Consider the following 13,913-nt stretch of genomic DNA (forward strand, 5'->3'; position numbering starts at 1 on the left):
CACTATAAATAATAATTATATTTAATATTTATCAAATGTTTACTATGTATCAGGTACTGTTCTAAATAATTTATGTAGATTAGCTTACTTATTCTTCATAATTATCGTAAGAAAGCAGGCAGTATTTTATTTCCCTTTTTTTTTTTGTTTTTTTTTGAGACGGAGTCTCGCTCTGTCGCCCGGGCTGGAGTTCAGTGGCCGGATCTCAGCTCACTGCAAGCTCCGCCTCCCGAGTTTACGCCATTCTCCTGCCTCAGCCTCCCGAGTAGCTGGGACTACAGGCGCCCGCCACCTCACCCGGCTAGTTTTTTGTATTTTTTAGTAGAGACGGGGTTTCACCATGTTAGCCAGGATGGTCTCGATCTTCTGACCTCGTGATCCGCCCGTCTCGGCCTCCCAAAGTGCTGGGATTACAGGCTTGAGCCACTGCGCCCGGCCTTTATTTCCCATTTTAAAGATAAAGGAAACTGAGTTACAGTAAGGACATATACCTTCCCACAGTCAGTGGGTGAGACAGGGCTCAGATTCTAGGCAGTCTGATTCTAAAAGCCTTGTTTTTTTCCCCCTGTCCAGTGCTATAATACAATTTTGAAGGCTTCTAGGTCAATCTATCCAGAAGGACATTTCAAGAAAAACTTGCAAGTACATATTAGGCTTTAGAGGCAAGGTTGTCCAACCCGTGGCCCTCAGGCCACATGTGGCCCAGGATAGCTTTGAATGGGGCCCAACACAAATTCATAAACTTTCTTAAAATGTGATGAGCTTTTTTTTTTTTTTTTTTTTTTTTTTTACTATCAGCTACTGTTTGTACTGGTATATTTTATTTTTATTTATTCATTTTCTCGAGATAAGGTCTTGATCTGTTGCCCAGGCTGGAGTGCAGTGGCACTATCTCAGCTCACTGCAGCCTCTGCCTCCCAGGTTCAAGCAGTTCTCCTGCCTCAGCCTCCCTAGTAGCTGGGATTCCAGGCATGTGCCACCACACCTGGCTGATTTTTGTATTTTTAGTCAAAGCGGGGTTTCACCATGTTAGCCAGGCTTGTCTCAAACTCCTGACCTCAAGTGATCCACCCACCTTGGCCTCCCAAAGGGCTGGGATTACAGGGGTGAGCCACTCCGCCCAGCCTGTGTTAGCATATTTTATGTTGGCCAAAGACAATTCTTCCAGTATGGCCCAGGGAAGCCAAAAGATTGGACACCCCTGCTGTAGAGATTCACATAGCTTTTCTTGTTCAGTAGGTAAGAACTCAAGCTAACTATTTTGATGTTTTAATTAACCTATAATGTGAAGTCTCCTGGTCAAAATAATGAAAACCAAGATAGGATCTACAAGTTTAATGAAGAGAAAACAGGACCACATATTCTAATGTATTTCTGAACCTATCGTGGAAAATTGTTTTTTTTTTTTTTCCTGAGACTGAGTTTCACTCTTATTGCCCAGCCTGGAGTGCAATGGTATGATCTTGGCTCACCACAACCTCCGCCTCCTGGGTTCAAACAATTCTCCTGCCTCAGCCTCCCGAGTAGCTGGGTTTACAGGCATGCATCACCACACCCAACTAATTTTGTATTTTCAGTAGAGATGGGGTTTCTCTGTGTTGGTCAGACTGGTCTCGAACTCCTGACCTCAGGTGATCCACCAGCCTCGGCCTCCCAAAGTGCTGGGATTACAGGGGTGAGTCACCGCGTCTGTCCACAAAGATTGTTTTAAGAGCTATATGACTCTGTGAAGCTTATGAAGTACTAATAAAGATTTGATGAACTCTCAAAACAAATTTTTGTTTGCTAGAAATATAATTCTTGGGATAAAAAGGCATTCTGCTGTGAGTGGCACACATAGGGCATCATTTGTTCTTTGTGCCAGAATCAACATCAAGAGATTTCAGAAGCACAATTTTTTGGTACTTGGGTAGCTGGTGATCATTGGTCCTGGAACCCTTACTTGTTGTGTAAATTAGACAGTTGTGACTTTGTTTTTGAGACGGAGTCTCGCTCTGTCAACAGGCTGGAGTGCAGTGGCATGATCTTGGCTCACTGCAACCTCCACCTCCCGGGTTCAAAGGATTCTCCTGCCTCAGCCTCCCGGGTAGCTGGGACTACAGGTGCCTGCCACCATGCCTGGCTAATTTTTTGTATTTTTAGTAGAGACAGGGTTTCACCGCGTTAGCCAGCATGGTCTCGATCTCCTGACCTCCTGATCCACCCGCATTAGCCTCCCAAAGTGCTGGAATTACAGGCGTGAGCCACCGCGCCCAACCGTGACTTTTTTTTTTTTCTTTTTTTTTTTGGAGACAGTCTTGCTCTGTCACCAGGCTGGAGTGCAGTGGCGTGATCTCGGCTCACTGCACCTCCTCCTCCTGGGGTCAAGTGATTCTAGTACCTCAGCCTCCCAAGTAGCTGGGACTATAGGTGTCCCACCACACCAGCTGATTTTTGTATTTTTAGTAGAGATGAGGTTTCACCATGTTGGCGAGGCTAATCTCAAACTCCTGGCCTCAAGTGATCTGCCCACTTCAATCTCCCAAAGTGCTGGGATTACAGGCATGAGCCACCACACCTGGCTGACAGTCTTGGCCTGTTGGGTAAATCCAGGTTTCTGCTCCCTCTTAGGGCTGTGTGGTGTGATGCACGTTTCTAGGTTATGTGATTGTGTGGTTTGTTGTATTAAATGTTGTGGGTGATTATAACACAAGGACAAACATTTTGTGTATCTAAGTATAGAAAACATATGGTAAAGATCTCTATTAAAGACAGGAAATGCGGCTAGGTGCGGTGGTGGCTCATGCCTATAATCCCAGCACTTTGGGAGGTGGGGTGGGAGAATCACTTCAAGCCTGGGAGGTCGCAGCTGCAATGACCCATGAGTGACTCTGTACTCCAGTGTGGGCAACAGAGCAGGACCATGTCTCAAAAAAAAAAAAAGAGGCCGGGCACAGTGGCTCACACCTGTAATCCCAGCACTTTCGGAGGCAGAGGCAGGCAGATCATTTGAGGTCAGGAGTTTGAGATCATCCTGGCCAACATCCTGAAACCCCATCTCTACTAAAAATACAAAAATTAGCTGGGCATAGTGGCGGGTGCCTAGCTGGGAGGCTGAGGCAGGAGAATTGCTTGAACCCAGGAGGCAGAGATTGCGGTGAGCCAAGATTGCACCACTGCACTCCAGCCTGGACGGCAGAGCAAGACTTCATTTCAAAAAGAAAAGTAATTCTTGGCCAGGCATAGTGGCTTGCTCCTATAATCCTAACACTTTGTGGGGCCGAGACATTTGACCCCAGGAGTTCCAAGACTGCCTGGGCAATATAGCGAGTCTCGTCTTTACAAAGGATAGAAAAATTAGCAGACACAGTTGTGCATACCTGTGGTCCCAGTTATTGGGGAGGCTGAGGCAGGGGGATTGTTTGAGTCCAACAGTTCAAGACCAGCTTAGACAATGTGATGAAACCCCATCTCTACAAAAAAATACAAAAATTAACCAGGTGTGGTGGCACATGCCTATAGTCCCAACTACTTAGGAGGCTGAAGAGGGAGAAGATTGATTGACCCAGGAGGTTGAGGTTGCAGTGATCCATGATCACACCACTGCACTCCAGCATGGGTGACAGAGTGAAACCCTTTTTCAAAAAAAAAAAAAGAAAAGAAATATAATTCTTTTTTTTTTGGTATCATTGCCTATGTTCATTTGTCTCAGTGGAACAACTGCTCAAAAGAAGATACGAATATTATATGAATTATCTTTTTTTCTTGTCCTCACAATCTGTTCCCAAGAATTATTTTCTTAATGTAAGTTATACAGTTCCTTGGAAGAAGCAGAAAATATACACACATGCGTAGTTATATGTGCATAATATACATATGATATTTTAATTGACATGTAATGAAATACATGAGTTTCAACAAATACCTATCTGTTTAACTCAAACCCCTCCTTCACATACAGAACCTTTCTGTCACTCCCAGAGAGTTCTCTCATGCTCCTTCCCAGTTAATTCTTCTCCCTAGCACCAAGGCAACCATTGTTCTGATTTTGTCACCAGAGATGAGTTTTTTCTTTTCTTTCTTTCTTTTTTTTTTTTTTTTTAAGACAAGTTCAGGCCAGGTGTGGTGGCCCACGCCTGTAATCCCAGCACTTTGGGAGGCTGAGGTGGGGGGGGGATCACCTGAGGTCAAGAGTTCGAGACCAGCCTGGCTAACATGGTGAAACCCCACCTCTACTAAAAATACAAAAAATTAGCCGGGCATGGTGGTGGACGCCTGTAATCCCAGCTACTCGGGAGGCTGAGGCAGGGAATTGCTTGAACCCGGGAGGCAGAGGTTGCAGTGAGCTGAAATCGCACGATTGCACTCCAGCCTGGGCAACAATAGCAAAACTCTTGTCTCAAAAAAAAGAAAAAAAAAAAAAAAGACAAGGTCTCACTCTGCCCAGCCTGGATTGCAGTGGCACAATCATGGCTCCGTGTAGCCTCAACCTGGGGGGCTCAATTGATATCTTCCCACCTCAGCCTCCCAAGTAGCTGGGACTACAGACGTTACAGATGTGCACCACCACATCTGGCTATTTTTTTAATTTTTTGTAGAGATGGGGTTTTGCCATGTTGCCCAGGCTGGTTTTGAACTCCTGAGATCAAGCAGTCAGCCACCTCAGCCTTCCAAAGTGCTGGGATTATAGGTGTGAGCCACCATGCCTGACCTCTGTTTTTTGAAATAACAGTTTTGTTAAGATGTAATTCACATAATGTATTAGTCCATTCTCACATTGTTATAAAGAAATACCTGAGACTGGGTGATTTATAAATAAAACAGGTTTAATTGTCTCACAGTTCTGCAGGCTATACAGGAATCATAGCAGCTTAGCTACCAATCATGGCTGAAGGCAAGGACATGATAGGAACCAGGAGCAATTGAGAGAATGAAGAGGGAAGTGCTAGACGCTTTTAAACAACTATATCACACAAGGGGAAATTGTGCTAAACCATTCATGAGAAATCCAACTCCGTGATCCAATCACCTCCCACCAGGCCTCACTTGCAACATTGGGGATTATAATTCAACATGAGATTTGGTGAGGACACAGATCCAAACCATATCATTCCACCCAAATCATGCCCCCCGCCCAAATCTCATGTCCTCACATTTCAAAATACAATCATGATTTCCCAATAGTCCCTGCCAAAGTCTTAACTCACTTCCAGCATTAACTCAAAATTCCAAAGTCTCATCTGAGACAAGGCTAGTTCCTACTGCCTATGAGCCTGTCAAATAAAAAACAAGTTAATTACTTCCAGGATACAATGGGGGTATAAACATTGGGCAAATAACTCTCATTCCAAAAGGGAGAAATTGGCCAAAAGAATGAGGCTATATGCCCCCATGCAAGTCTGGAACACAGAACAGCAGCCATTAATTTTTTTATTTTTATTTATTTATTTTCTTTTTGAGATGGAGTCTCTCTCTCTGTCACTCAGGTTGGAGTGCAGTAGCGTGATAGGCTCACTGCAACCTCTGCCTCCCGGACTCAAGTGATTCTTCCACCTCAGCCTCCCAGCTTGCTGGGACTACAGGTGCACACAACCAAACCTGGCTAATTTTTGTATTTTTTTGTAGAGATGGGGTTTTCACCATGTTGCCCAGGCTGGTCTCAAACTCCTGGGCTCAGGCAATCTGCCTGCCTCAGCTTTCCAAAGTGCTGGGATTATAGGCGTGAGCCTCCATGCCTGGTCCTCATTAAATCTTAAAGCTCAAAATTAGCCAGGCATGGGTACACTACTGTAATCCCACCTACTTGGGAGGCTGAGGCAGGAGAATTGCTTGAACCTGGGAGGCACAGGTTGCAGTGAGCAGAGATCACACCACTGCACTCCGGCCTGGGCAACAGAGCAAGACTGTCTCAGAAAAAAAAAAAACCCTAAAATCTCCTTTGTCTCCCCACCCTACATCCATGGTACATTGGTGCAAGGGGTGGGTTCTCAAGGCCTTGAGCAGCTCCAACCCTGTGACCTTGCAGGGTTTGGGCCCCATGGCTTCTCTCACCAGCTAGTGTTGAGTGCCTATGGCATTTTCAAACACAGGGTGCAAGCTGTCAGTGGATCTATCATTCTGGGATCTGGAGGACAGTGGCCCTCTTCTCACAGCACCACTGGGCAGTTCCCCATTGGATACCCTGTGTGGGGGCTCCAACCCCATGTTTCCCCTCCGCACTGCCCTAGTAGAGGTTCTCCATGAGGTCTCTGCCACTGCAGCAGGCTTCTGCCTAGACACCCAGGCTGGTCTTGAACTCCTGACCTCAAGTGATCTGCTTGCCTCAACTTCCCAAACTGCTGGGATTCCAGGCCTGAGCCAGCATGCCCGGCCAAAAAGAACATTTTAATTAATTTTATTTTTAGAAATTCAATAAAGATTTCCACAATAAACCATAGTCATTAAGTCTACAAATACATATGCAGTTATGCATCACCTAACAATAGGGATATGTTCTGAGAAATGCATTGTTAGGCGATTTAATGATTGTGCAAGCATCACAGAATGTACTCAGGTTAGGCATGGCTCATGCCTGTAATCCCAGTACTCTGGGAAACCGAGGCATTAGGGTCATTTGAGCCCAGGAGTTTGAGACCAGCCTGGGCAACATGCTGAAACCCTGTCGCTACAAAAAATATAAAAACTGGCAGGACATGGTGGTGTGCACCTGTAGTCCCAGCTATTTGGGAGGCTAAGGTGGCAAGATCAATTTAAGCCTGGGAATTCAGGGCTGTGGTAAGCTCTGATCATTCATGCCCCTCTGTGCAACAGAGCAAGACCCTGTCTCAAAATAATAAATGAATGAAATAAACTTTTTTTCTTTCTTTTTTTTGAGACAGGGTCTTGCTGTGTAGTCTTGCTGTGTTGTCCAGGTTTGAGTGCAGTGGCATGAACATGGTTCACCGTAGCCTCAACCTCCTGGGCTCAAGTGATCCTCCTGCCTCAGCCTTCTGTGTAGCTGGTTACCAGAGGTGTGCCACTGGCTAATTTTTTAATTTTTTGTAGAGATGGGGGTCTCACTTTGTTGCCCAGGCTGGTCTTGAACTCCTGAGCTCAAGTGATACTCCAGCCTCAGCCTCCCAAAGTGCTGGGATTACAGGCATGAGCCATGAGCCACCACACCTGGCCTTGAGTTTAATTTTTTTTTTTTTTTTTTTTTTGAGACAGGGTCTGTCTCTGTCACCTAGGCTGGAGTGCAGTGGCATGATTTTGGCTCACTGCAACCTCTGCCTCCCAGGCTCAAGTGATCCTCCCATCTCAGCCTCTTGAGTAGCAGGAAATATAGGCATGTGCCACCATGCCTGGCTAATTTTTGTATTTTTTGTAGAGACGGGGTCTCACTATGTTGCCCAGTGTGGTCTTGAACTCCTGGGCTCAGGTGATCCACCTGCCTTGACCTCCCAAAGTACTAGGATTATAGGCATGAGCCCCTGCACCTAGCCTTGAGTTTAAATTTCTTTAGATGGACATCTGCTCTCTCTGGTTTACCACTGGTCTTCAACATTCCCTATTGACTTCACATACCTAACTTATGTATTCATTTATATTACTGTCCTGGCCCTTGTGGGCACTTGAGTTTGTGAATCCTTTTCTAGAATTCTGGTGAGTTTTTACTGTAATTGCCAGGAACACAAACCAGATTGCCATGAGTTGAGAACTGAGAAAGTGGAGCCATGGAAAAGCTTAGCAAAGAAGCAAAAGAGAGTAATAGCCAGAGCAGCACTGGAAATACAGGATATATGAGCTGCAACCCCTTCTCTGTGTTGCTCAATTCAGGTCTGTGGCACATTTCCCAATGACCTTTCCTTTTAGCTAGTTATCCAGTATGCAGGAAATTAGAAATAGTCCCTTAAAAAGGTGGATTATGGCCAGGCATGGTGGCTCATGCCTGTAATTCCAGCATTTTGGGAGGCCGAGGCAGGTGGATCACCAGAGGTCGGGAGTTCAAGACTAGCCTGACCAACATGGAGAAACCCTGTGTCTACTCAAAATACAAAAATTAGCAGGGGGTGGTGACGCCTGCCTGTAATCCCAGCTACTTGGGAGCCTGAGGCAGAAGAATCACTTGAACCCGGGAGGCAGAGATTGCAGTGAGCCAAGATCGTACCATTGCACTCCAGCCTGGGCAAGAGAGCGAAACTCCGTCTCAAAAAAAGAAAAGGTAGATTGCTTGCCGGATGCAGCCTTGGTGAGAGCCAAAGAATTAAGACCTGGTATCAAGAAAGGAGATGGAACCCCATAAAAAGTAGATAAAAAGACTTGGATACATAGCATCTGGAATCATATAGTATGGGGGTTAAGTTGCACAACTGCCCCGAGGGCATTCATTACTTTTTTTTTTTTTTTTTTGAGACGGAGTCTCACCCTGTCGCCCGAGCTGGAGTGCAGTGGCCGGATCTCGGCTCACTGCAAGCTCCGCCTCCCGGGTTCACGCCATTCTCCTGCCTCAGCCTCCCGAGTAGCTGGGACTACAGGCGCCTGCCACCTCGCCCGGCTAGTTTTTTGGGTTTCTTTTTTAGTAGAGACGGGGTTTCACCAGGCTAGCCAGGATGGTCCCGATCTCCTGACCTCGTGATCCGCCCGTCTCGGCCTCCCAGAGTGCTGGGATTACAGGCCATTACTCTTTTAAAAAACTCTTTTCCTTTTTTTTTAAAACAAAATTATGTAAGTAGAGAAGGGGTTTCACCATGTTGCCCAGGCTGATCTTGAACTTTCTGTCTCAAGTGATCCGCCCTCTTCGGACTCTCAAAGTGTTGGGATTACAGGCATGAGCCGCTGCACCCAGCTGAGGGCATTCTTTAAGGAAGAAGTAAAACATATATATTTTAGGCTTTCATTAAATGAGTAAGTGTTTCAAAGCTTAATCAATTATTATAGTGGTGAGCTGCATTTATGTGGAAATGAACAGATCTGTGATGCGTTGTAGTAGTTGAGTCTTTTTTGGGACATCTAATGCTTAAGTAGTCTATTAAGTCTAGGGCCGGGTGCGGCGTGTCACGCCTGTAATCCCAGCACTTTGGAAGACTGAGGTGGGCGGATCACTTGAGGTCAGGAGTTCGAGACCAGCCTGGCCAACATGGTGAAACCCTGTCTCTACTAAAAATACAAAAATTAGCCAGGCATGATGGCAGGCCCCTGTCATCCCAACTGGTCAAGAGACTGAGGCAGGAAAATCGCTAGAACCTAGGAAGCGGAGGTTGCAGTGAGCCGAGATCACGCCACTGCACTCCAGCCTGGTGACAGAGCCAGACTCCATCTCAAAAAAAAAAAAAAAAAAAGTCTGGGCTGGATGTTTACCTCGCACCTGTAATCCCACACTTTGGAAAGCCAATATGGGGGGATTGCTTGAAGCTCAAGAGTTTGAGACCAGCCTGGGTGACGTAGCAAGACCTCGTTTATACTGGGAAAAAAAATTTTTTTTAAGTAGCCAGGCATGGTGGCACATGCGTATGGTCCCAGCTAGTTGAGAGGCTGAGGTTCGAGGATCACTTGAGCCTGGGAGATTGAGGCTGCAGTGAGCTATGATCACGCCACTGCACTCCAGCCTGGGCAACAGAGTGAGACCCTGTCTCAAAAAAAAAAAAAGTCACTGTGGAAGGAAAAGTGTATCTCTTTTAGTTCATTTTGGAGAATCGTTTGATTAACTGTGTCTACGTGATAGTTTCAGAATTAGGTCCTGAGAATCATTAAAAAGACACATTGTCAGGCTGGTCTAGATGGCTCATGCTTGTAATCCCGTCACTTTGGGAGTCTGAGGCAGGCAGATTGTTTGAGCCCAGCCTATGCAACATGGTGAAACCCTGTCTCCTACAAAAAATACAAGTGAGCCTGGTGGTGGTGCATGTCTATCGTCCCAGCTATTCATGAGGCTGAGGTGGGAGGATTGCTTGAACCCAGTTGGTCAAGGCTGCAGTGAGTCCAGATTTGGCCACTGAACTCCAGCCTGGGCAACACAGCAAGACCCTGTCTTCAAAAAAAAAAAAAAAAAAAGTGGGGCTGGGTGTCGGGTCAGGTGTTCTGGTTCACAACTGTAATCCCAGCACTTTGGGAGGCTGAGGCAGGAGGATCATCTGAGATTAGGAGTTCGAGACCAGCCTGGCCAACATGGCAAAACCCTCCCTCTACTAAAAATATGGAAATTAGCCAGGCATGGTGGCATGCACCTGTAATTGCAGCTACTTGGTAGGCTGAGGCAGGAGAATTGCTTGAACCTGAGAGGCATAGGTTGCAGTGAGCAGAGATCGCACCACTGCTCTCCAGCCTGGGCAACAGAGCAAGAATCTGACTTGAAAAATACATACATACATACAAGAATCTGACTTGAAAAATACATACATACATACATATATACATACGTACATACATACAAACAAAAATTAGCTGGGTGTGGTGGTGGGTGCCTGTAATCCCAGCGACTCGGGAGGCTGAGGCAGGAGAATTGCTTGAACCTGGGAGGCAGAGGTTGCAGTGAGCCGAGATTGCTTCACCACTCCAGCCTGGGCAACAGAGTGAGACTCCGTCTCAAAAAAAAAAAGCACATTCACAAGGAGTGTTTGGTGAATAAGAATCTATATGGTCCACTTATTTTCTTTAAATTAAAGAATTTCACCTTAGTGTTAGATTATTTAAAAAAAAAAAAAAAAAGCCAGCTTTGACTTGATTATTTGCATTACTGGTTTGAAAGAACTGCAAAATCGTCTTTTTCTCCCTTTTCAGGATGGTCTGCTTGTCCTTCATTATGGTCTTGTAGTTTCTCCTCTGAAGATAACTTGAAGATTCTAGGCACATTATGAGGAGGGAAACAAAGGAGGTTTCTGCAGGACTGCATCTCACCAAAGATTTCCATGAAATGTAATTGCTACCACTTTGCTATTCAAGACATAACTTACCTATTTTTAGCACCAAGAATTGTAGCATTTATAAGTACAACTTGGAACGATGGAATGCATCTGTTACTAGAGACTATATATAAAAGCAGCCAAAGCTCAGGGGAAATTTTCAAAATTGAATTTTAAAATTCCTTGTGATTTTAAATACTTTGACATTGATTTTGCTTCCCATCTTTGAAGTAATTGGTTAGTTTTCTTTGTTCAGCCATTTCAAGTTGGTAGTTGGGATATCTGCTCTCTGGGATGGCATCAGTTCGGCAGTCATCCTTTTGGAAGAGAAGTGTGCTTTTGAATGGAAGATTCAAAGCCAGTCTTCGTTAAACTGCAGGGTGTACTCTCAAAGACCAAAACTATTGGCCTCTTTTGTGTGTTGCCAGCATATTTTGAACTTGTATCTTTTTTTTATACCAGCAACACTACAAAGGAGAAGTTACTCATTTCAAAATGGATGAATTGTTATTGGTGAAGAGAATCTGAGTTTATGGTCTGTGCCATAAACTTTCAGTGTAATAAGACTTATTCAATACATCTTCCAATAAGGGGTGCTTCTTTGTGACAATATTTTTATTTCTGACATTCGTTTTATTTGGGTACATAGTGTGGTTGTTGATACCTTGCAATAGTATTGCTTCTGAAAGTAATAAAAAATTTTAGGAAAATTCGAGAAGTTTACAGAATTACTTATTCATTGTTTTCTTAGTCAGTTTAATGTTTATTTTCTCATTATTTCATCACTAGAATAAAGAATAAGGGTGTTTGAGCTCACCTCCATGCAAAACTTCAGTTTTAAAACATTATTTTGCCTAAAATTAGCATTGTGATGCTTTCTAAAAGAAATATTTTATAAACCCTGTTTCACAGCAGAATTTCTGAATCTGTATAGAGACTACTACAAAATTGGACAAAGATTGGCAATTCTTTGTAAAGAATTTGTGAATTGTGTATAAATTTCTTCTAACATTTAGTAAAAATGTATTTTAACCTATTTGGAAATGTTAGTGTTTACTGTGGGTTTTTAAAAAAATAACCAGGCCAGGGCCGGGTGCAGTGGCTCACGCTTGTAATCCCAGCACTTTGGAAGACCAAGGCAGGTGGATCACCTGAGGTCAGGAGTTCGAGACCAGCATGGCTAACATGGTTAAGCCCCGTCTCTATTAAAAATACAAAAATTAGCTGGGCATGGTGGCAGGCACTGGTAATCCCAGCTACTTGGCAGGCTGAGGAAGGAGAATTGCTTGAATTTGGGAGGCAGTGAGCCGAGATCACACCATTGCACTCCAGCCTGGGAGACAGAGTGAGACTCCATCTAAAAAAAAACCAGGTCAGGCACTGTGGCTCATGCCTGTAATCCCAGCACTTTGGGAGGCCAGACGGGCAGATCGTTTGAGGTCAAATGATTCAAAACCAGCCTGGCCAACGTGGCAAAACCCCGTCTCTACTAAAAATACAAAAATTAGCTGGGCATAGTGGTGTGTGCCTATATTCCCAGCTACTTGGGAGGCTGAGGCAGGAGAATCATGAGCCCAGGAGACAGAGGTTGCAGTGAGCCGAGATTATGCCACTGCACTCCAACCTGGGCGACAGAGTGAATGAGACTCCATCTCAAAAAAAATAAAAAATAAGCCAGGCGTGGTGGCTCATGCCTGTAATCCCAGCACTTTAGGAGGCCAAGGTGGGCAGATCACTTGAGCTCAGGAGTTCGAGACCAGCCTAGGCAACATAGTGAGAGCCCACCTCTACAAAAAAAAAAATTACCTGGGCGTGGTGGTGCATGGCTATAGTCCCAACTACTCAGGAGGATCAATAGCCTGGGAGGTCAAGGCTACAGTGAGCTATGATCCTGCCGCTGCACTCCAGCCTAGGCAACAGAGCAAGACACTGTCTCAAAGCCTGATCTTTAGTAGATACTTAGAATGTGCCATTTGTAACAAGTGAGTTGACCGAGAGTTGAAGAGATGTTAGTGTTTAAAGATTATTTTCTTTAGAACCCAGATTTGGTTGTTTTCAAGCATTACAGATTTTTTTTTTTTTTTTTTGAGACAAAGTCTTAAGGCTGTCACCCAGGCTGGAGTGCAGTGGCGTGATCTCACCTCACTGCTACTTCTGCCTCCCAAATTCAAGAGATTCTTGTGCCTCAGCCTCCCAAGTAGCTGGGATTACAGGCCTAGGCCACCACACACGGCTAATTTTTTTTTTTTTTTTTTTTGAGACAGTCTCACTGTGTTGCCCAGGCTGGAGTGGAGTGGTGCAATCTTGGCTCACTGCAATCTCCGCCTCCTGGGTTTAAGCGATTCTCCTGCCTCAGTCTCCTGAATAGCTGGGATTACAGGCCACCCACCACCATGCCCAGCTAATTTTTTTATTTTTAGTAGAGATGGGGTTTCACCATGTTAGTCAGGCTGGTCTCGAACTCTTGACCTCGTGGACCTCATGATCCAGCTGCCTCAGCCTCCCAAAGTGCTAGGATTACAGGCGTGAGCCACTGCACCTGGCCTAATTTTTGTATTTTTTAGTAGTGACAGGTTTGGCCATGTTGGCCAGGCTGGTCTTAAACTCCTGGCCTCAAGTGATATCACCTTGGCCTCCCCAAATGCTGGGATTACAGGTGTGAGCCAACGTGCCCGACCACACAAATTTTACCATTTCAGGGAAGAGATTATCCCCACAGAGACTCAGCTGTAGAGTTGGGGTAAGCATTCACTTTCCCCCTATTTTCCTCAATAACCATCCCATTCATGACTGTAACATGGGAAAATACTTACCTCCTTAAAAGTAGAATATCAAATGTAATTATTTGATAAACACTTCTGTAATGAGCAAGTCAAGAGTGTCACTTGTTAGACATTGTGTGGACAAGAAGATTCAAAGAGGAGTGATCTATCTTCAAGGAACTCACCGTCTATGGGTTACAACACCTCTAAGAATCTAATAAAAAGCAGTTACTGGTAAGTACTGTGAGTCACAAAAACACTCTACCTTTTCTTTCCTTTTTTTTTTTTTTTTTTT

General features: G+C 44.8%; 1 protein-coding gene across 2 annotated transcripts in view; it reads left to right on the plus strand.

The window, feature by feature from the left end:
* The window catches only part of PCGF6 (polycomb group ring finger 6), a 48,982-nt gene extending 37,090 nt beyond the window's left edge, over positions 1–11,892 (plus strand). The window contains exon 10 of one of the 2 annotated variants that reach the window (XM_017851835.1): positions 10,735–11,892. In XM_017851835.1, the coding sequence (XP_017707324.1) occupies positions 10,735–10,791 (57 nt within the window). In that variant the 3' untranslated portion in view covers positions 10,792–11,892. The remainder of the gene's footprint in view (positions 1–10,734) is intronic. The other variant, XM_017851836.1, reaches the window with a different exon arrangement.
* The last annotated feature ends 2,021 nt before the right edge of the window (positions 11,893–13,913 follow it).

The sequence above is a fragment of the Rhinopithecus bieti genome, unplaced genomic scaffold (assembly GCF_001698545.2).
Source record: "Rhinopithecus bieti isolate Rb0 unplaced genomic scaffold, ASM169854v2 scaffold_31787, whole genome shotgun sequence".
Classification (NCBI taxonomy): domain Eukaryota; kingdom Metazoa; phylum Chordata; class Mammalia; order Primates; family Cercopithecidae; genus Rhinopithecus; species Rhinopithecus bieti.